General features: G+C 39.1%; 1 protein-coding gene across 2 annotated transcripts in view; it reads left to right on the forward strand.

Annotated features, from left to right (window-relative positions):
• Window positions 1-366: 366 nt before the first annotated feature.
• pdgfd (platelet derived growth factor d) overlaps window positions 367-24,159 on the forward strand; it is a 54,503-nt gene continuing 30,710 nt past the window's right edge. The window contains exon 1 of one of the 2 annotated variants that reach the window (XM_040009096.1): window positions 367-1,051. In XM_040009096.1, coding sequence (XP_039865030.1) covers window positions 934-1,051 — 118 coding nt within the window. In that variant the 5' untranslated portion in view covers window positions 367-933. The remainder of the gene's footprint in view (window positions 1,052-24,159) is intronic. The other variant, XM_040009097.1, reaches the window with a different exon arrangement.

A 24,159-nucleotide genomic window follows, 5' to 3' on the forward strand; every position in this document is an offset into this window, starting at 1 on the left:
ACAACATAGATGCTCAGGTCCAGCTTTCCTTACCCAGATGATCATGCATGCATTGCACAATGCTGTCACTTACTGTGACTGCTTGGTTAAAACTTGTGTAACAGATCTCATCCCCTGGATTTACTTGTATCTCATATTTCGTCAGCATGATTCAACATTTAAGACCTGAGGCAAGTAAATTTCCCAGTAAGTCCTGGACAAGTTCATGACACGTTTCCTTTCATGTAACTGGTGACACCCCCCATTTCCTCTGGATTTTCTAAAAAAAAAGAAAGAAAAAAAATTGCGTTTGCTCATTTCCTCATTCCATTTTGCAAAGTGTGTTTTAACAATCAAGTACTTAATTACAATAATAATAAAAGATGGATCAATAGACCCGCACACCCACAGCAAGCTGGACGCTCACACACGGTGCGCACGCGCCACTCATTTGGCAAAGTTTGACGCCCCAACTTTAAAAGTGCAGATGCATTAGAAACTGGAAAACTATGCGGGATATTTCTCAGTGGCAGAATAGATTTTTTTAGTTGTTCCACAGAGATAAGACGTCCGGCGCCTACAGTCTCCAGTCTGACCGTGAGCGTGGCTATATTACCCTCCACCTGCGCTGAGCTATTTCAGAGTTTTGCACTTGGTACGCCTGTGCGCGCATAACTTTTTAAAGAAAGCAAAGACTTCCATATTTTTTGGCACTTTGGAACAAGACGGGGCATAGAGTGCGTCAGACTTCAAGCGTTGGAATCAACAAGTGATTCCAATTTACGGGTAAAGGAGAGAGCTACTCAAAGCTCGCAGTTATTGCAAACGTTAATGGAAAGCTTTAGATAACTTTTGAAGTACATCATTTTTCGCTTAAGCCACTAGAAGACGAAGAGGACATTTACTCATTTTTACCGCTGTCGTTTTTTTTAACGTAGCATCATTCTCAGCAACATGAGAGGAGCGGTGTTTTTCCACATGTGGACGGTTCTAATTTTGGGAACTTTAACAGGAGTCGTGAGGGCTCAGGTCTCTACGACCAAAGTGATGAGGGGCAACAACAGAAAAGACGGTGAGATCACCTTTTTTTTAAAACTTTCTTTAGCTTTAATATCGATGTAGCTGTAATAACATGTTTTGTGGTGCACAGTGTGTACGTGGATTTGTGTGCAAACGACTGAGTTGGTGGTGAAAGTTAAGTGATCTAAAAATAAGCGATGGAGAAACAGGAAGCGCATAAATTCCGTTGAATAACAATTGAAAATTTTGAAAATGAAATAAAGAACGGGCATCACTTTGTCCCACTGGGTGTTAAACACCTTTTGTAGCATAATTATCATGCATCTCTACATAATTTAAGATAAGGTCTTCATATTCTCAGAGTCTCGTGGCTGTATAAATTTCTGGATGTGTGCCATGCTTACTTTGCGCTCGTGCCTGAGGGCAAAGTCGTGGTGAAGTAGCGCTGAGTACCACGCGCGCGCACACCCAAACAGCTGCAGCGTTGCTTTTGGCTGGAAAGCATGAAAATACCTCTGTATTAGGTTCTGACCTGGATAGCTGCCCCTGAGGCCTGTTTGACTAAACTCTCTCCTGTGTGGGTGTAGAAAACACAAGGTTGCATGGGGAGCTCAGCCATGAATGAAAGTCTGACACAATAAAACCCTATTAGACACGTCTTAAACTATCTTTAGTTTATTATTATTATTATTATTATTATTGTTGTTGTTGTTGTTGTTGTTGTTGTTGTGGTTGTTGTTGTTGTTATTAGCTTTTTTCATCATTTCCAATTTTATGAATCATCTCAACCAAACAACAAAACGTCAGTATTTGAGTTTTATCATTTGAATCCAACAGTGTAACATCCACCCGAAGGACGTTTCATTGTACCCCGTTAGATAAATGCATGTATTTACGGCAAACATCACAATAGCCATTGCAGTGCTGTAGCAGCATTATGAGAACAAGCAGACGGAATAGAAAAGCGTGAGTGATGGAAGAAATGGTGCAGATTAAAAGTTGGTGCTTTAAAAAGACAGCAGCTGCATCAGATCTTTTTGGGCGAGGTTCAAAATAGCAGCAGGATGAAAAGTGTTTGTTCCCTCACAGAACAGGAAAAGAAACGGCATTAGCTGCAAAGATCAGAAGAAGGCAGCGTTAACACTGGAGTAAGTTTTCACAATACTGTTAAAATCTGCGTTTTTAATACGTGTTCCAACTTTTGTTTTTCTTTTTACAGCTCTGTAGAAAATCTCCCTTGGTGGTTGCTATTGTTGCTATTGTTTTCAAGTTTTATGTTACTGAAGTCTGTCTCAGACTGCAATTGTAAACACAGTTGTTCTACTCTTTTAGTATTCCAGACACAGTATTTAATAATAGTCTTTGACCTTCATGACCTCTAATAATATATTTACAGTTATTTTCTAACAAGCATTTATAACAGCTGATAAATGAAAATTAAAAAAATAAAGAAACAGGAGGAACACCCTCCAAACATACTATCAGCGTCAGCATATTTGTTGAAACACCACAAACACAAGAACGAGCTGATATGAGTTAAGTAGAACCTTGTGGTGACATTAAAACAAGATTATTTTTAAAATGCACTGTCATATTATCTCTGTAAGAGCATATGAATAAATTCACATACAAAATGTTACGGAAATCCTTTTCATCTGTTGAAAAGAAAAACAACATCATCCATTACATTGGATTTTTAAGTCACAAACGACTGGTAACACTATCAGTCTTAAAGTTCCTACATCAGTCGAACTCTAGACATCATTGTACAATATACTGTTATTTATGCTCTTGTCCTTCTTGAAATTATTTGACAATAACATAGCTAACCATTGAATGGTCTTGGGGAACTTTTCAGCTTTAATCCTTGTCCAGGGAGGTTTGCTGCAATACCTCAAGTTTCAAACACAGAAATTATGATACCAGCATATCATGTTTACAATAAAAGATTTTTCTTTTCTCTCTCAACTTTTGAGACACCTCACTTATATCTGCTTTAAAATGGGTTAATCAAGCAAATTCAGTGCTGCTTTAGAGATCCCTATATACTTTTTGCAACAGCTTTGTATTGTTGCAACTATTAAATGAACAAAGTCAGGATAAAAAGTTTGAAGCTTAAAAATCAGTCCCACAAGTCAACACATACAACACATGCATGCGAGATTATTCATAAATTGGTAAATTGTTTTTTTCTCCCACAAACTGGTTTTACTCTAACATTTAAAAAAAAGCTGTTATACTAGAGTCTCATTGTTTCCCATGTATTGTAATCCAAACTCCTTAGTCACTAAAACAACAGCGTCTTATCAGTCTAACTTTTTTACACACTCACACTCAATGAGATGAGGTCAGCCATTCGATAAGAGAGCCTCTTGACACAGTTGTCAAACCATCCATATTTTCTAATAATACCAAATCAGACCGATAAGATCAAAGTGAAGTCGAGTCATGTGGAACCGAAGCTGCTGTCCAGTCAGCCTGATTGCAAGATGCTTAGATTCAACAGCTCTTTAATCCATTGCAGAGTCTTAAAATAATACACTGCTACAAAGTTATCTTTACTTGTGTGTTTGTGTCTAGTTTTTGCCAAAACAACCAGCTTATGTGGAATATGAGAGCTTAGTTCTGTTATTTGATTGACTGTAGCTGATTAGAGTTGTTTCCAACCTAAAGCTGATAGGGCCTCCACAGCTTTCTTTCATCCATTAACCATTGCGAATCTGCTCATATGTGCGTATTTGTGTGTAAATGTTCTGACAGAATGTCTTAGCTCATTTCAAGGAATTCACGCCAAGGTTTTGTTTTATTTTCCTCCCGTGTTTGTTCAGCATTTTTCTCATTCTTTTTGCCTGCTATTGAAGTGAATCTACGTGTGCTTTAAAGGGGTTTGGGTGGTGTGGAGATGGGGGGGTGGGGGGGGTTAGCCAGGGAGACGGCGTCTTTGTGTAGAGAAGGAAACACAAAAATACACATGTAAACACATACAATAAAATAAACACTATTTGGCCTTTCTGCTCAGAGGAATTTGTCATCTCCACTGAAAAGACCAGATTACCCAAATACAATAAAAACTAATACACAAGCACAAACATATACACAGACTCGGCTACTACCATCGAAAACATCATAAAATATCACAGATGTTCAACTATTTCCCATACTGCTTATATTCTGTGAACCGCTCTAATATTGCTCAAGATATTTATTATTATAATAACAATTTACAACAACTTGTTAATATGCAGGACTAATAATACAGCGAAATGTTGAGCAACTGATGGTAAAGGTGACTGCTCTGCACTGGTTTTTAACAGAGGTATAACTTAACTAGGGGCGATTGTGGCTCAAGAGTTGGCCATTTGTCTTGTAATCGGAAGGTTGCCAGTTCGAGCCCCGGCTCCGACAGTCTCGGTCGTTGTGTCCTTGGGCAAGACACTTCACCCGTTCCCTACTGGTGGTCAGAGGGCCTGGTGGCGCCAGTGTCTGGCAGCTTCGCCTCTGTCAGTGTGTCCCAGGGCAGCTGTGGCTACAATGTAGCTTGCCATCAGCAGTGTGTGAATGGGTGGATGACTGAATGTAGTGTGAAGCGCTTTGGGGTCCTTAGAGATTAAGTAAAGCGCTATACAAATACAGGCCATTTACCATTTAATACAGTCAGAGTCACCTCAGTATTCATCTCAGAGAAATGATATCCTTAGGTATTGAGAATGCAGCAGATGGATGCAAAGCCCATCCGACATCACATAGAATTGCACATGATAGAATGGCATAGATTCAACAATGTATTGGAAGCATCCATCAGAGATTTTAGTCAATGTTGACGTGACAGCATCACACGATTTGTTGCCTGCAGATCCATGATGATCCCCTCCTGTTCCACCACATGCCAAAGGTGCTCTATTGGATTGAGATCTAGTGACTGTGGAGGTCGTTTGAGTACAGTGAACTTATTGTCACATTCAAGAAGCCAATTTGAGATTATTTAGGCTGATTCATATGGTGCGTTAACCTGCAGAATAGATACACTGTGGTCATAAATGGATGGACAGGGTCAGCAGCAGTACCCAGGTACGGTGTGTTACTCAGCTGGTACTGAGCAAAGTCCCCTAAGCGTGCCAAGAAAATATCCTCCACACCGTTACACCATTGATTGAAGGCAGGATGGATTCATGCTTTCATGTAGTTTATGTCAATTGCTGAACCCGTCGTCTGAATTGAGATTCATAATTTTTTCAATATCTTATTATCCTATTATTTAGTGAGCCCATGCAAATTGGAGCCTCATTTTCCAGTTGTAGCTGACAGGAGTGGCACCCTCTGTGGTCTTAAGTTGCTGTAGTTTATCGGCTGTAGTCCTTATGCTCTTCTGCATATATTGATTCCAATGAGTGGCTATCTAAGTAACTGTTGCCTTCCTATGAGTTCAAAGCAGCCGGGTTTTTCTCCTCAGACATCAACATGGTGTTTACTCCTAGAGAACCGCTGCTCACTGGATATTCTTTCTTTTTCAGATGTTTCTCTGTAAACCTTAGAGATGGTTGGGATGGAAAATCCCAGTAGATCAGCAGTTTTTGAGATACCCAGACCAACCCATCTGCCAGCAATAACTGTGCCACATTCAGAATAATTTCAAACACTTTTCCTCCCCATTTTGATTTTAACTTCAGCAGGTCGTCTAAATCATGTGTACATGGTGTGTGTGTGTAGATATGTTGTGTATATGTGGAAAAACAGAAAAAATGAGACGGACATTTGGTGAAATATTAATCTTTTTAATACACCATCAACAATCCTTGTGAGACTCCTCATATCATAGCCTAAAATTTATTTTCTGCGTAAAATAAAACTGCTGACGTCAGCTGTAATGAAAATGTCAAAATGGTAATTTTAAGTTATTTACTCCATATATATTATATTAAGATTTCTCCTTGTAATATTACATTTATTAGTGCAGCTGGGCTAATCTAAATGTACCATGGTGTGTTTAGCTACTTAGCATACTGAAGTCTAAGGCAGACAATATGTGACTTTGAGAGAATGCGGTAAAGTGAAATTCTCTAGCGATATAAGAGCACTGATGTCTTCTTTTTAACTGTTTGCTTCAGGATTAAAGTTACACTTTGGAGCTTAATATGATAGCATATTACATATTCAGGGGGCTTGTATTATACTGCATTTGTACACTCTTGTCCCTTTTGCTTGCGTGTAATCCTCAAAGGAGACAAAAAGGGCTTGAAAAGCACAGGCAGAGGCTATGATGGACACTTTTCCTTGTTTTTAACAGTCACTTTAGCTCTTTGTATGTTATACATGCAGCCAATTGAAAGACTAACGACAACAGAAGTGTGAGTTGCCCACAGATTGGTTGTTTGTAACACTGCCCCCTGGTGACACTAAACAGTTGTAACATGTGGATGATTTGCAAAGTTGTGCGTAGGCTCTGTGTAGGACCAAAGGACAACTGTGTTTGAGCCATTAGCACGAACGCTAACATGCACCACATACAGAGTTATACTTGGAGTATGAAAAATAGAGAGTAACCATAATTGCAGTTGGTCTCAGTGATAACCAGCTCTCTACTAGCAACAGGTTAGACATACAGGTTTCTGTGTTTTTGTCATAAAACCATCATTTAGTCATGGAGTGCAACGGGTCACTTTGCCGGACAGAGATTAGAAGTTACGCATCTTGTATTGAGCACAATATTTTTTTTATGAAGAGTCGTGGTGTATCCTTCTGAATCCTTCTCTTTCTTCCAATAATTCTTATCTTTGCCGTCCTCTCAGTGCCGTCTTATCAGTCTGTGCCTCGCTACATATCACTTCATCTCTGCAGATCCTCCTCTTTCAATCTCTCTCTTTCTCATGTCTGTCTCTATCGCTCAGCCTTCACCCATCTGTTTCAGCTGTTTTTAATCAAAAGCTATTTCACCCCGTTGGCTCTGTTGGCAAATACAATGTGACAAACAGTGTCACAGACAGGCATACTAAGACAAAACAGAGACACCTGCACAAGGATAACACATTTAGTCAAATGTATTCTATCAGACACTATGGATGCACTTGATAGACCTTTATTTACCTTTGTATACTGAAAAAAGGGCACAGATTATGAGAAAAAAGCAAAAAGCCACAAGCTGCACAGCAATTCATTTAGATATTTGTACAGATAATGTCCTCACCTGTTTGCATTATCAATAACTGTGATGTCCTGCGGGCCCTCAGTGTGTATGAGTGCTCAGTGTGGCCAGGGACACACAGAGGCACAATCACACCCCCATCAAAACAGTCTTGTGGATTGGTGCACCGCTGGACTTGTAATACACTCGTGGAAACCCTGTGAAGAACAGTTCAAAGTAGAGATTCATGTTTGACTAAACAATTTCACCTCTGTATCCGTTGGTAGATGTCTTGGAGCTTTTCCAAATGTTCACATTCTTATGGAACTGTGTATTCCATTTTCCATTTCCTAGACCACTTTTGGCTTCTTTTTACTCGTGTTGGCTTAAAAGTTGAGATGCAAAGTTTGTACATACTTGACCTTCTTAAGCATCACCTGTGAAAATATATCCTCTCTAGTGTTCATTTACTAGCTATTGTGGAACTTTACATTAATAAAGCTATTTGGCAATTAGACTCGGATCAGGAATAGGATAGGAAGTAGGACAGGAGTCTAAATGCTGGTGGTGGTGAAGATGAAGATAGAGATGTGAATGATTTCCCTTGTTGAATTTAGACAAATGCTTCACCAGGATAATGATGAAACCAAAATTCAGTGATTCTGTTTTGTGTGTTACATCACAATGTCACACCGACTTGTGATATCACACAAGCCTGGCGAAACTGAATAATGACAGGATGTAAATGGGTTCCAAATGTTTTTCTGGGACTATATTAAACACAGGGGTGACAGCAGGGAGGATTATGACTGAGGTTATTTGGAATTCATGAGTCACATTTAGGACACCCAACATGAAGCTACTCCCCACCCGCCCACCCAGGCTGAATCAAACACAATTACAGGATCTCCCTTTCAAGGGAATCCCCCAATAAACATCACGCACATACAAACACACGCATTCTTTGCCACACACTTTGCATGAGCCGAAGTTACCCCACCTCTAAATGTTTGGCAGACGGTCTTTTCCTCCCCTGCACAGAAAAAAAAATAGGGCGGTGACCACTTGGACAGTGTAGTGGGAGAGGAGTGTGTGCTGTTTGTGTGGCGAGAGAGAGAGAGTAAGGGAGAGAGAGAGAGAGGCAAAGGGTGAAATGATGGCTTGGAAATTGAGTGGGTCTAGGTGTAGAGCCATGTATGACATGGTGCTCATATTTTAGGAGGAGGAAGCGAGGGCGGTGGGAGAGAAGTGGTAGTTTTAAAGGAAGCTTAGAGGGCACAGAGGAGGAGAACGGGGAAAAGGTGTGTAGAGAGAGATATGCCAAGTTAAAAGACCTGTCCTTCTACTTTTCTGCCTCGTCAGCTTCCAAAGATATATAGTGAAACCAATTGCAAGCCAAATGGACAGAGAAGATGAAGGTAAGCAGAACTGATAGAGGAGGGAAAGATAAGCTATTTCTGACGAGGGAGGGGGGGTCAAGATCAAGAACAGTGCCAAACACCAGCAGATTATCTGATATCTCAGTATTTGATTAAAACTTGCATGATGCAACAAAAAAAAATTCCTTTCACCCCTTCTCTAAAATACTAATGTCTAAATAAGAACAATGAATTCCCCAATATTATCCAAAGTTTACAGGAGTTTACAGAAAGAAAGAAAAGAAGTAATGACAGGATCTAATACGCCCCATTAACCACAGCAATGTGAGAACTGTAAATTCATGATTTAAAAAAAAATTAACCGTGACCGTGTCATCTTGCAGAAATGTGATTATACTGTAACAATTTAGAAAAACGCGATGACAAAAAAGTGGTGATGAGGAAAGTTTTGCAGTAAATGTTACAGTTTTAGGAGCATGTTTATAATCTAATTCAGTCGAGTGAAATAGCTTGTTTGTATTTGTACCAATGCCAAGCTTAAACATTTTCATTTTAGCTTTATTTTTCTGATGTGATCATTTATCTTTATCTTTCTTGCACATGAACATATTACAGTGTTTGGGGAATCCCTGTACACAGTTGCAGACATTTTCTCGAAGGTTGCACACAAAAGAAGATCAGTTGTGTTCTTACTACTAAAAAATGCTCTGGATGGTTTAAGTGAGAGTGCTAGATGCATGGGAATTACCAAAATAATGAATATACATAATTTAAATTATGTGTTGGGTGTAACACATTACAATGCATTACTGTACTAAATCCAGTAATTAAATGACAGTTGCAACTATGTTATTACTTGCTTTAAAAAGGTGCTTACCAAGGTGTGGGGTGGATAGAAAAAAAACAAACCACAAAATTATGTGTCAATGCATTTAAAGTCATTTTACGGAGTAATCAAAATATAATGTAAAGAGTAGTGTAACAAATTAAAAATCCAGAAAATATACCGCATTACTATTACGAAGGTAACGATTAATGTGTAATAGATTACTATTTTGACTAACAACACTTCCATTTGAATATTTATATTCTGATGTTTTCCTTATCTTATCCCCCATAAGAGGTGATATATGTATGAGGAAAACAGTTGACATATTTAATGTTCCTCCAGCCAAAGTGAGCTGAAAACATAAACTCTAATGTGCGATCATGCCAAAAGTGGGATAATTCAAAAGTATTGGTAGAATTTTTTGTAATACTTTCTAGTCTATACTGTGTATAGACTTTGATTACTTAGGGTTCCCATAACTGGCAACTATGGCACTTGTTAATGCAAGCTTGTTATGAGTTGTGCAGAATCATTTATCTCTGTTGATGTGCATTGTCTTCCTTAGCTGTAATAACTGAATTTACAAGCCAGCAATGCACTTTTGAAAATGAGCTGAGTTGGGGACTCAGTAGAGGAGAATTAGAGAGCGAGGTAGAGAGAAAGGGAGACAGATGTTTAGTTCTTGTAGAGTGTCAGTCTTGGCAGCTGAGCCATCGGACTGCCAAATAGCAGGGTGCAAATAACAGAGGAGGGAAAGAGCAAGGAGGTGGAGGTGCACAGAAACAGAAAGCAGTTGGAATAGTGGGTGAAACAAAAGAACAGATTCAAATAAAAGACAGAGAAGATAATGAAGGTTGAATAAGATAAAGTGAAGGTAGCTAAACAAGGAAGAAGGGAAGCTAAACAAGTAGAAATGTATAACTATATAGAAGGTAAGAGGTTGACTGGGGTAAAACAAAGAGGAAAGGCTCAAAAAAGGGTGGTGAGAGATGCTGCATTCTGCCAGTGTGTTACAAAAACAGCTGACAAGCAGACGAAAGAGAGAGCTTGTGAAAGTAAGAGGGATAACTTCAGACAACAGAAACCGAGTGATTGATATGGAGAGAGACTGTAGAGGTGTGAAAAGAGTGATATAGAGTGCATGGCATCAAAAAGGAGAAGTATGAGTGGGAGAGGGTTGTGCTGAATAAGCAGTGAATGTGAGATAAACAAGAGATTGAGGGATAAGAAGAGGATAGGAGGAGACAAAAATTTGGAGAGAGAGGAGGGAGGGAGTCTCTGAACAAAGATTCACAGCACCCCCTCAACCTCAGAGAAACGCAGATGAATAAGAATGAGGAATATTAATAGGGAGAAAACATAGTGTGAAGAAATGGAAGTGTGTACTTTGAAGGTAGTAGATTAGTTGCATGGTGAGCTTCTCTCATGGCATTTAGTCTGCTCCAGTCCTTCACAAACAAAGCTAATGTGAGTCAACAGTTCATGCATGAGAAAACTTCTCATCTGTTTGTATGAGTGTGTTAAAGATACAAGAGAGGAGGACTGCATCTGTGTAGGTATGAGTCCAATAATACCTAATGGGCTCTAAAAGTTTTATTTATTGATCTAGATTTACATCCCTTCATTTTCCCTAAAGCTACTCACCTGTAAAACAGCATTTCAGCTCAAATGTTGTCTATAACATGTGGAAAAGTGAAGTTTACATGTTCAAAGCTTAAAGAGTAATTAAGTAACACGTGGAACAAAGTATTAAATGCAGTAAAATGAATAAATAAAAACATAAAATGCCTGCTTAAGGCGCCTGCCTTCCACGACCTGTCAGAACAGCTTCTGCTTCCTATTTACACAAACAAATGAACTCTAATTAACAACGCCACTGTAGTTGTACTTGCAGCAGGTGTGTTAATTACATCGATGTCCCTTGGTGCAAGGTGGTACTTTGAAACATGCTCTCTGAGGGGATGGAGGGTGCAATTAAAAGAGTCTGTTGTGCAGCTATTTGGCAGTCATTTGGAATTGAGTTGGAAAGCTGCTGATCTATATCACGCTGCAGATCATAGATGCATAAAACCAAAAGATGACAACATCCTCAGTTTGGCACAACAAGAACTGAAACCGAGTGAAAATGATTTCCTGCTGAGCTGCTTTGAAGCAAAATTTGACCTTGCCATCACAGACCTCTTCCCTTATGGCTCTGTAGGGTTTAATTATTGTATTTTAGGTAATATAAGGTGTACGTTTTTAGCATGAATGCATAAATGGTTAACTTGGGTCTTAAAAACTGCTCACAGTTGGGTCAAATTGCTTATTGCTTAATAAGTCATTTTATACATGGGATTAAGAATTAAAACATAATTTTTTTTTTTTTATCTTTCCTGAGTTATTTCCAAATCAAAGACTACAGCTATTGCACTATAACTAAGAAAGGGAAGACAACCATACAATGGTGAGTTATGTAGAATGGTTTCATGAAGTGCATAAATTGTACTGTATTGCATACTATCCATTAGAGATGTCACAGTAGCAGAAATTTAATAGTCAATACCAATATCAGTAGAATTGCACAACATTCACATGCAATATATTTATTTATTGAAAATAGTTTATAATACTGACATGGTGGTGACAGACTTTAAAAATGTTAACATATTTGACACACACACACACACACACTGAAATGATAGGATGGTTGTCAAGTAGCTTGCTAACGTTTTGTGGTTTTGAATCAGGAGCTGTTTCTTTCTCTTCATAATACTTTTCTATTCTCATAACTTTATCTTGGTTTCATGGAAAGAGTTTCGTGGAAAGAGTTTGTGACCTTCTTGTTGTTGAGTGTAACCAGTGGTTTGCAATTTGCTGTATTTATATTCAGCTGGGCAGTACACTATTTCTTTTTTTTTTATCTGATAGGTTTATTTTGTTTTTTAGGCCTAATAAAGGACTAATTTTACCACTGGACCTCAAATTTAGAATTTCAGCAGAAAACAAAGCTCCCAACTACAAGTTCAACATTTGGAATGAACTCCAGATCTTCTATCTTCTTAGGTTGTGACGAAATAGTGAAAGAGCAGGACTCACTTGGCAGTCCAACTACTTGTCGGTCAGTTGGCCAATTACTTCTCAGAACTGGGAAAGTCTGTGTATATAAATGGCTGCAATTACTAAACAGCTAATGCAATACCTTTTTGATAAACCCAGTAAATTAAAGCTGAAAATCTGCATTTCAGTCACATCTTGGTTGTTTGATATAAAAACCACTGTGGTGGCAACAGTACAAAAATAATGTGTTACTATCCTAAAGCTTTGCAAAGCCTATTTGCTACCATTTATCCACCTATTTCTCTTAAGGGCTGGGTTATCCTTGGGGAAAAATTATTCCCATCACTCCTCAATATCTGCTGTGCTGACCCTGAAGCATCCTTCAGTGGTTTAATGAGCTCAGTGCCTTAGGACCAATAATCAACTCAACATATCCTGTATTCTTAAAACAATCTGTGTCAAACTTACCAAGTTATCTTTTTTCAGACTTGTGTTCATACAAATCTTTACAATACAGTTTGCCAAAAAAAAAAAAAAAAACAGTGGGCAGCAAAAAGAATTTACTTCAAGCATCGTGTACAGTGAGAACTCATACAGGGTGCTGTGCAAAAATGATGCAGAATTTAGCATTCCAGTCATTAATCGTGTGTGAAGGGTTGCTTATGGGTCACGTTTGAGGGTGAAAGGTAGGTAAATGGTGGTTAGATTATTTTCTCAAACTACACAAAGGTATAAAGTCTTTCAGATGTTTTCAATGCCTGCTGAAACTTGAATGAGGGGGAGAACATGACAAATGTCAGAAGTGACACTGCAGAAAGATGAGAGCAGGAGCTGCTCTCACCCCAGGAGATTCGTCCCTGCTGAAGGAAAGAGATAAACACCCTGTGTATTTATGTTTCGTGCTTTTTATATATATGTGTGTTTGAGTGTGCGAAAGGGAAAGTGTGTTTGACAAATCCTCCAGTGCACTGTGAGAGCTATGTCTTTGTTACTCTGACAATGGCGCGCTGACACAAATGAAAAAGATTCCTTTTTTCCTCCTCTGTCAAACACTTTTATCCTTCCTTCCCCTACTGTCAGCGTTTCTGCCCCATATTCACTCTCTGTCTGATTCTCAGTTTGTGTATCTCAGCATTCCTCACACTGTCTCCTACCCTCTACCCCTGTCTTCCCTCTTCTTCATTAGCTTTCCTCCTCTGTTTTCATTTCATCATTAACTCTATGAATATTGGTATCTGAGCAGCAGAGAACGAAGAGAAGGGAGCCGCAAGTGTTGAGGGGGAGAAGCAGGGACTTATTAGTGCAGAGAAATGGGGATAGGGGACCTGGATAGGAGTAAAGGGAAATGGCATTGTTAGAGGGCTATCAAAGAGGGAAAATGAGAGAGAGTGGCAGAAAGATTAAGTTGAAAAAGAAAAGGAAAGAAGGAGAAACTAAGAAAGAAATGACAGGAGGATGGTACCGTGTGCTACTGTGGAGCCTGCAGAAGGATAAGTGATCCCAGTGGTAGATAGAAGGTCAGATACTCACTGACAGTGAGACCACTGTTTAACCCTGCACTAAGACCACACACACACGTGCACACACGTACGGCTTGTGCTTGCGCGCATGCTTTCTACAACAAACACGAATGCACATTTGCAGACACACACAGCTGACGTGAGGCGGACAGACTGAGAGCAGGATGGCTGTCAAAACATCAGCATCTGCTCAGGATCACACACAGCGCTCAGAGCAAACACACACACAAGCATACATCGAGCAAACAGCATCCAAGCCGCCCCTAGAGGGATCGAGTCTGATTTTTAATAAACTTGCGCTACTCCAGCTGGGGCATAACAAACACACATACACACACAGACACACACGGGAAGATAGTGCCACAGCCCAGCACTATGTCTCCTCATTTCTTTTTTCATACAGTAGAAAAGTTAGAGTGTTTTTTGGAACGGTGACGAAATTTCAAGATAAAAATGCTTTTTTTGCAAATAAAATTCATTAGATGTTGATCATGTTGTATATAATGTTGTTTATAATACAATACTGTATAAGGTGTGTTTAGATCAGTGCGCATCGGTATGCAACTATCACTGTGTGTGTATGTATGTGGGCAAATCAGGGCTAATTGATTGTCCTCGTCAGCCCTGCTGTTCAGACTGCAGTAGCTGTCAGCAGGAGCCAACTGCTTCTCTAACAAGCCTTACAAACACACACTTTTATATTCTCACAAGCTCACGCATTATCACATTACCTCTTAATGCAGAGATGCACAGACTTGTGATAAATGTAGAGTCACAGGACATACAAATCCATGCAGGCAGACAGCTTAAGAGGTCTATAAAAACCAGATGTCAGTCCTAATATTTACCATTTGTATTTGTATGACGGATTTTATCTTAAGAATCAGTTTTGAGCTGTTTACCTTCTATTTGCCTTCAAGGAACAGTAACCAACAGTTCACAATGTTACTTGTAAAGGTACCTCATCAAACAAAGTGAGTATAATGGAATATAATGAAAATGGCAAATAAAACTCTGTATCAAGACACACTCTCATATGGGGACGGTATTGCTGATGAGGGCTTAGTAAATGCTCTGCATCAAGGAGTTAGAGGCCACGTCGGGACGAGCCCCTCTCATCCCTCATCCTTCCCTTCTCCCTGTCCCGCCCCTCCCTCAGAACCTCCTTAAAATCTGTTGTTACAACTTGAGCTGACTCTCCTCACCTACCTGCTTTCTCCTCTCACTTTCTCTCCCGCTTGCAGGCACAGATTCCTCTCGTGTCTCACTCAGTCGTCAACCTTCCAACATTCTAGTTCTTTCCTCCTGTCAGTCTTACTTTTAACATAATTACAAGGAAATTTTTGCTTCATCTTCCTTATTTAGCAAGATGGGAAAAGATGTCAGACACCATGCTGTGATTCCCTCTCCATCCTTCACTTGGTGCCGCACTGTATTTGTGTATGGCACCACACAGCATGTACAACACTGTGGCCAGAAAAGGATTTATTCATGTTATGCATAAGCCACAATCTGTATTCAGCTTAGATGTCGGAGAAAAAAAACTTCTGACGGATATACCCACAAGTTTTAGTTTAGTTAGCTTGTTACACTTCTACGTTCTTGTAAAGTAAATGTAAAAGTTATAAAAATGTTTTTGGCTTTAGTAATGCTGCATTTTTGTGTTTATTTGAATTGTATTTAATAAAGGAGGCAAATATAATTGAAGTTACTGACATAAATTGGGCTCTAATATGTGTAGTTAGTATGCCACGATGTATTGGTGAAGTGGTTGGAATGTGTTGACTATGAAACATGCTTTAATCTGCATTGATTATGCATTTGAGCCCCATCTCCCTAATACGATCTCTGTGTTTATGTGAATATGTCGCGTCTGCTTATGCGGACTGCCTCTGCATTCATGTGTCGAGGCTGCCAGAGTCGCTAAACCACAGTGTCTCCGCTGACCTGTCCTCAGTGCTGATTCAGCGAGTGTTTCCCCCCACTGCATTATTCAGCGAGCTTAGCCAAGGTGTTAAACAGGAGCACATCACTGCAGAGGATGGGAGCATGCTAAGTGGACTGGCAGAAGGCGAGGAGAATGTAGAGATGTTAACTTAGTGCTATGGAGAGATTAGCTTATAGAAACAAGACTAAAGCTGTATCCTGTTTGGATTTACAGATGTTAAAAACCCACGGTAAATCAGCTTGGGTATTTAATTCAGATTAATACATTATCCTTCTATGTAATGCATAAGTAATGTGGGAGATTGTCACAGTCAAAATAAGATTCTCTAAGGGACTTAAAAACAAGTAATGTGTCTTTAAACGCCCGAAACACTGGCTTGTCTTGATTTTAGTTTGAAAAAGCGTGGAAATTGTTTGTGTGCAAATCAGGAGGAGCATGAAGACTGGAAATAACATTTTTCGCTGTTGATTTAATGCTACTTATTCAAGTTGTTTACAACTTAAAGGTGCTGTTCTCCACTGCTGAACAATGAGGCAGTTTTCACAAAGAGCCACTTGTAAGAGTGACCCAAAAGGAAATCAAAGCCTGTCCCATGACTCACACATTAAAATCCCATCTTAACAGTAGAAGTACAATAGTAGCAGCAATGACAAAGAAGCCATGTATCGAAGAAAGAAGTTAAGTTCTTTTTCATCTAGTTTTTTTAAAATTGTCTAAGGAGTTTGGAAAGAAAAGCGTCTGGACTTCTTTGAGTTGCTTGAAGACGTTTCACCTCTCATCCGAGAAGCTTCTTCAGTTCTAAGGTCAAATGGTGGGGAGTCCCAGATTTAAACCCAGTGGGAGTTTCCCCCCAAAGAGGGACAAAGGACCCCCTGATGATTCTCTACCTAATCACATGAGCCAAGGTTTGAAAGCGGGTGTGGGTCACAATCAGCCAGGTTGAGGTGAGCTCATTGTGAAACCTGGCCCCACCCTATCATGTGATTTCCTGAGGTCAGATGACCCAGGATGTGAGTGGGCATTAAGGCCTCTGGGAAGGGAACTCAAAACTGGATTATAGATGGCAGACAGGTTGGTGTCGTAAACCACCGCCTCTGTTCAAAGATGGTCGCTCACAGTGGGCATAGATGGCTTCTTTCACTCCTCTTTCAACCTATCTGTCCTCTCTGTCCAAAATGTGAACGTCGGCATCCTCGAAAGAGAGACCTTTGTCCTAAAGATGCAGATGGACTGCTGAGTCTTGTCCTGTGGAGGTGGCTCTTCTATGTTGTGCCATGTGCTTGTGAAGTGGCTGTTTGGTCTCTCCAATGTAGAGGTCTGGGCATTCCTCGCTGCACTGTACAGCATACACCACATTGTTAAGTTTGTGTTTTGGAGTTTTGTCTTTTGGGTGAACCAGTTTTTGTCTACCAGACAAAAACTGGTTCACTACGATGACCTGGATGACTGAGAACCTTTTAATTATAAGTAAGATTTCCTACATGTTACAGCAGCACACAGGACAACAAAGCAAATTAGAGATATATTAGAAAAATAAATAAGAAAAATAAATAAGAAAAGCAGTGCACAGATAAACTCATACATGCAGTAACCTACATACACAGAGATTTTTTATGTGCATAAAGTGCAGTTGAAGTGATACATGTATATTTTAGCAAGCATGTATTGTACCGTCCGACTGGAATGAAGTACCTATGATAGGGCTTGGTACTACATGCTGGCTGCATGGAGCTGTTTAGGGCCACTGCAGTCTCATGTAGCAGGTGAGAGGTGTTGTCCATAATGGAAATTAACTTGGCTGAGATCCTCCTTTCACCCACCTCCTCAGTTTAGGAGACTGGCCAGGACAGAGGTGGCCCTCTTTACCAGTCTACAAAGTCATTTCCTCCTCCTCTCTGTGCTGCCACCCCAGCAGACAACTACATAAATGATTGCAGAAGCCATCAATGTGTCATAAAAGGTTCTCAGTAATGTCCTGGACATCGCAAAAGACATAAGCATGCCCAGCAGCTGGCTTTGACTCTTGTACAGAAATGGGTGTTTTATTTAGAGATTGTAAAGGTGAAAAGCATTTTAGAATCCACTGATAAACAAAGGGTACTACAAAAAACACAAAACCTTATACATCCTAATAATTCATTTATTGTAGAAGAGTTTAAAATCAATTTTAGATCATGTGTTTAAAAGAATTACACAAAAACCTCATTCAAAATCGAATCCACGGGCAATCTTTTCACCTTCACATTGTGCTCCACTCCTGTTAATTAAAAAATCTTTGCTGGGAAATAACATGTTTAGTCACCTGACCTGATCTAGTAGAAATAAAATATAAAGTCTTTCATTCTTGATGGATGTGAATAACACTGTAGCAAAGCACTCCACAGCTGTGAGATCCCTCCACATTTTTCATTTATTTTGTGTACAGCGCTGGTTTCTGCTGCTTTAGAAAAAGTGCATTAGGGGCATGTTGGCTATTCTCCTGAAGCGATCGTTAGTCTCCGAGTTTAGTGGACACATATCTTTGAACAAACAGTATGTGATTGTGTTGGTGATTTCACTGCATCTTTGTGAGCTACAAGAATACACCAATGGGCTGTACAGACTCACATTTATGGATGTGTGAGTTGATGTTTGATGATTCACCTTAGCAACAACCACCGCATTGTTTTTCTTGTCCTTCACTGATTATACTTTTTATGGTGTGTTTTTTTAGATGGTTGAATAAGTTGCCTTTGCAGTGCTTTGGTTAACATCACAAAGTATTTCCAAACAACTGATGATGATCCGCTTTCAGGGACAAACTTTTTTTTGCCCTCTGCTTTGCCAGATGTTAGAGTTTTGCTTTAAGTCTGTCTCCTAATGTAGTTTGACTTGGCCAGGCTAGTCCAGGAAACCTAAAGCTACACAGAGAAGATGTGATCGGCACGGTGATTTAGGGAGCGCTTGATTGACTTTGTGTTCAATTGGCAGAGCACGCATTTTCAGTATCAGTCAGTTATGTTCCTTTTATTGTGGGGAGCCAAAATCACGATGGAGATTAAAATTTGATTAATTGTGCAGAAGGCATAAAAAACAACAAGTTCACTGTGAGACAGGTTGAACAGCTCACTGCCTACATTTTAAAATTGATCTCACAGTTGGATACAACAAAATATAAAAGAAAAAAATTATTGTAAAAGCAGAACAGAAAAAGTTTATCATCCACATCTGTCTCCTGATCACCAGACCTGAGGTCTCTCTCTCATCCACTGTTCCCTCTGCTCTGCTTTAGTCTGCAGCCCTCCTCAGTTCTGCTCCTCAGGCCTGACACATGTCCATCGGGCTGCCCTGCTTCAGATTTTCTTTATTATTAGTTCATATTAGTTTTCCACACCCTGGACTCTCTGCTCAGTTCAACTATAGCTCCCCTGCTGCTCTGCACAGCCAGCAATGTACCCAGTTCTCCACGTATCCAAATGTGTAAACAATTCGTATTTTTTCTTGAGCACAGCATTTTACATTGATTTCTATGGAGTCAAAAACATTATCAGTGGTTTTACAAAAGACCATTTTAGAAAAAAGTCACGTAATATCAGTTGATGGGCTTTATTTTAACACTAGAACTGGAGGGCAGTCAGTTTGACCCTGTCGGAAGGCATAAAAAACAACTACAGTCCCCTGTTTATTTTTTAATCAATCATATTCACCTAGCTTTGACTAATGTTATAGCAACAATCATATTGCTTGGAAATCCTGCAGTAGTGGTTTTAGATTCATTTCTATCAGGTCAAAATGACGTCCGCTGTGATTCTAGGTAAAATCTGTCATAATTGTTTTCTTCCAGACACCCCAAATTTCAGAATTTGGTAAATAAGTCTGATTTAGTAAAAGTTATGAGATGGTGGATTTAATTTTAACAGAGTTACAAGGTTTTTAACAGTGTTAACATGACTTTAAAATCCCAGTGGGTCAAAATGACATGTTGGTGGTTCTAGTGATATTATTAAAGAAGAAATAAAAAGGTTTTCAGCCTGGAAAACAAAAAAAAAACCAAACAAAAAAAACAAAATCAGCTTAGGACTCCCTTCTCTTTAAGGCAACTTTACAGAGTGATCTTTTAGATTGGAGTTTCAGTCAGGTGGGTACCCTTACTGCCAAAGCACCAAACTTTAACCTTAAAAGTGTCATCCACAGAATACTGGGTTATATGATGACTTTTTTGCAGTGTATAATACTTAACATCCTTTATCATACATATCAATAAACATCATTAAGACATTTTAACATATTATCTTTTCAACTCAAACTTAATCCCTGATTTCCACTCACTCAGGCACAAATCATTGAGAGCTGTTTGTCCCTTTTCTTTGTATCCATTAGACTAATTTGCCCTCATCAACAGGTGTTGAGTCATAGATGCCTGAGAGCCTCTTGGAAAAGTTAAGTGGATGCTAATGCTAATCAAAGGCCTAAAAGGATCATTGAAACTCACTGGTGAAGATGTGAGGGCCAGCTAAAAAGCTCCAGTACCGAAGGAAATTGCGTTGCGAGTCATGGCTTTGCATTGATGTTTTGTCTTTGTTTATGCCTTTGAAATAGATGAAAAAAACAAGATAATGATGAATTTGCACAAATCTGTGCACATCACAACAAAGCAAGTGGAACACTTACACAAACATACACACAGAGTCATATATATATGCACACATAATAATACATTTTTTGCATATTTATGAGCCCAACTCAGATATGCTCTTTTGTGTAACTTACACAGTTTTCATGTGTTGAGTTATCTTGGGGCTTCTCTTGTTGTTTTCGCTGCACAGTAGTCGTGGCCACTGCTCCATCTTTCCTTTTTTGTCCTGACCATCGTTTCCTCTTTTACTCTTGTTTTTCTCAACATCCCAGAGTTTCCCAGTTTTTCTCACACCCATTCCAGCTTTTTTCATCTCTACTCCATCTCTCTTATTGTTTTGCATCCCATATCTTTCTCTTCCCCACCCTACCGTCTTTCCCTGTGACGATGTCCACAAAGAGTTTTCTAGCTCAGTTAACAATATTTGATCACATCTGTTTGTCTAACCTCATCTGTCCGTGTCACAGGGCACGCCTTTGTTTCAGCTTCAAAGGGCCACGAAACTCTTTCTCACACATATTCACACGTGCACATCCCCTGAAATGAAAAAACAAAACAAAACTTCTAAATCCACCCTATAACTCACAAACTCTTTCTTATGCTCTGTTTCAAATGCTCATGCTGTCACCCTGAAAACATCCACCCACACAGACACTCACAGTGGGTGTAACTACTGCTGCGAGTGGAGAATGGAGAGAGGCGAACACCCTACAGTGTTTTGGAATTGCCCCCAGGCAGGAGGTTATAAGGATAAGTGCCCTGTCAGTTTGGTCATGATAAGTTTGGTCATGATAAGCATTTTCACAAGTGACAAGAAAAATGGATGGATCTGATACACACTGTAGTTTTACCTGCAGGAATCTGAAAAAAAGAGTGAGAGCGTGATGTTTGCATGTGAAAAGTTAAATATGCATGTAAATCAATGTATTTACAGCCCTGACACTGATATGACTCAGGCACCAAAAGCTTTGAAATACAAAGTTCTGCCTGATAATGTTGCCTAGCAACTAAGAGTTTTCTTAGCAAATGTTTCAAAAGTCAAACGTTAGTGTGTTGCACACATTTATAGACCAGACGAAGTATTTGCCTCACTTTTTACCTGAAAAGAATCAGAATGAAGGTATGATGATCTGGCAGGTATTGTACATAGTTTTGAGCAAAGTCACAGGAAAGCAGTTGAATGACAGGTTGTTGCAAGAGATGTTTAGTCGTCTTCCACAGCGTGTAACTACATCGTAAGCGAGTATATCTCAAGATATTTTCCCCTGTTTTCCAGCAAGTAGATGTAGCTCATGTTAAATATAAGCATTAACCTGTGGGCCTTAAAAATGAAGCCAATGTGGTGTAAAAATTGCAGCTTGAAACTGGCTTTAAGGGAACCAGTACCCATATGTGTTGAGGCTGTTACTCAAAATAATATATTACAACATTGTATTACTTTAGTTTTTTTGTTTTTAAGTGATGCATGACATTACTAAATTACTCATTTGACAAAGTAATTGTTGACTCTACATTGGACATTACTCTTACATTACTCAGTAACAGCTTTCATATAGTTACCAGTTAATAATAATAATAATAATGTTTATATATATATATATATATATATACATATAACTTTACAAAGTCCTTTTCAGAAACAATTAAAAAAAAGTACAAAAAAAGAAGAAAATTATAACTCAGCTATATTAGGCCAATAACATGAACATCAGTTCATCAGCAAACCTTATCATAATGAGGACAAACGGGATCTTTCTTTAAGTCTTTAAGTAAGTTATGAAGCCCAAAGAGCACTTCACAGTGATTCTTTTATAGATACAGGTCAGGGTAGAAATACGAGGTTATGGGCCTGTCTGCTCATCACTGCTGCTTGGTTACCTGCTGAAGATCACACTGGCTGCGTGATGGGGTCAGCATACTTATCTTTAATATCACTCTAGATTCTTCACTACTAGTTTTGTATTAGTGTGTTGTCTTTGTAGAGGCTTCAGAAGAGTCAGTGTTGTGATATCAGCAGCAGGTTGCTCTTTCTGACCTGGGCATAGTTTCCACATCATGTTCTCGTCCTTTTTTAGAAATAAAAATAATTTCTCCACTCCTCAAATGTTGTAGAATGCTCCTCTATTTTCCTCCTTCACTGAAGTTTGCATTAGCAAGTGTGAAGGAAAAAGGGCATGTTATTTTTCCCATCTGCCCATTGTGCAGACATCGTAACAATAGTTACAACAGTAAAAACAGTAATGCAATACTGTCATTACTGTGTTATAATTTTTTTTTTATGTCATTACAAAGTAAGACACTACACTTAAAATAGCCGGCATGTTTGCAGCTTGGTACAAACATTTTTTGGTCTTTTACCCTTAGGAAAAGCTGTGCAAGTGTGACTTTTTTATGATCATCTATTTATAGTTTTTTAATTCTGTAGTGACTGAACCGAACCTCTTAACTCCTTGGTAACTTTTAAAGCACTTTAAATGCAAATATTCTTATATATATTAATGCACATATTCTTTGGTGGTTTTTAATATGCAGTACATCTAAAGCTGGTTGATATACTTTCTCACCACAACTTGATTGCTTACAAATATGGCAGAAGCTCTGTTTTGTGTGAGATAATAAATGTAGTGTGTCCACGCTACATTTGCCTTGGCACATGCATGCCCATGTGGGCTGGTTAACACTACACCCTTCTATTAAACACATATTTTCATTCTTGATCATCTCACAGATTATATCAAATGATTGCCGTCTTTTCTCTCAGTCAATTCAATTCAATTCAACAACAGTCACCTCAAGGCGCTTTATATTGTAAGGTAGACCCTACAGTAATAGATATAGAGTAAAACCCAACAATCATATGACCCCTTCATGAGCAAGCACTTTGGGGACAGTGGGAAGGAAAAACTCCCTTTTAACAGAACGAAACCTCCGGCAGAACCAGGCTCAGGGAGGGGCGGCCATCTGCCTCGACTAAGAGCCGTTTCTCTTTGCCTCCTTCATAGTGCAATCAGTCCACACAAATATCCCAACACCACACACTTTGACAATGAATGCAGAGGGAATGCATCAATTTGAATAAAAGAAAATGGCACAGATTAATGTAGGCCAGTAATAATCGTAAAGAAAATGTAAAATATCAGAAAAAGATGTAATATAATGATTAATTATAGTTGGGTTTTTTTTAACTACATACACCACAGGTTTGACCTGGTCATGATTCATGAAATATTATTAAATGTTAAATATAAGACTTTACATTAGGCATCTATTACTAGGGAAACAAGGAAAAAGTGATTCATCGTGATTAGAAACAGAGTGAAACAGAGGAGATGGTGCAGAAATGAGCAAAGAGAAGAAGCCAAGAGGGAGTAGATATGTGGGGTAAGAACTGATGCTGACCAAAGCTGACACCCCTCGGCATGCACTGTTCACCCCAGGATATATATGTGTGTGTGGGTGGGTGTGTGTGAGTGTGTATGTGTGTGACTTTTTCATGCCTTTGTGCTTGTGTTTTGAGCATGACAGAGAAACAAAGGGGCATGTTTACAGCTGATTTGTCATGAGAAAGTGGTAAAACAATGAGCCTGCATAAGCATTACAGTGAAGCACACACATACACACACACACACACACATACATATATATATATATATATGTATATATATATATATATATATGTATGTATGTGTGTGTGTGTGTGTGTGTGTGTGTG

Source organism: Simochromis diagramma, unplaced genomic scaffold (genome assembly GCF_900408965.1).
Source record: "Simochromis diagramma unplaced genomic scaffold, fSimDia1.1 OVJJ01000344.1, whole genome shotgun sequence".
NCBI lineage: Eukaryota > Metazoa > Chordata > Actinopteri > Cichliformes > Cichlidae > Simochromis > Simochromis diagramma.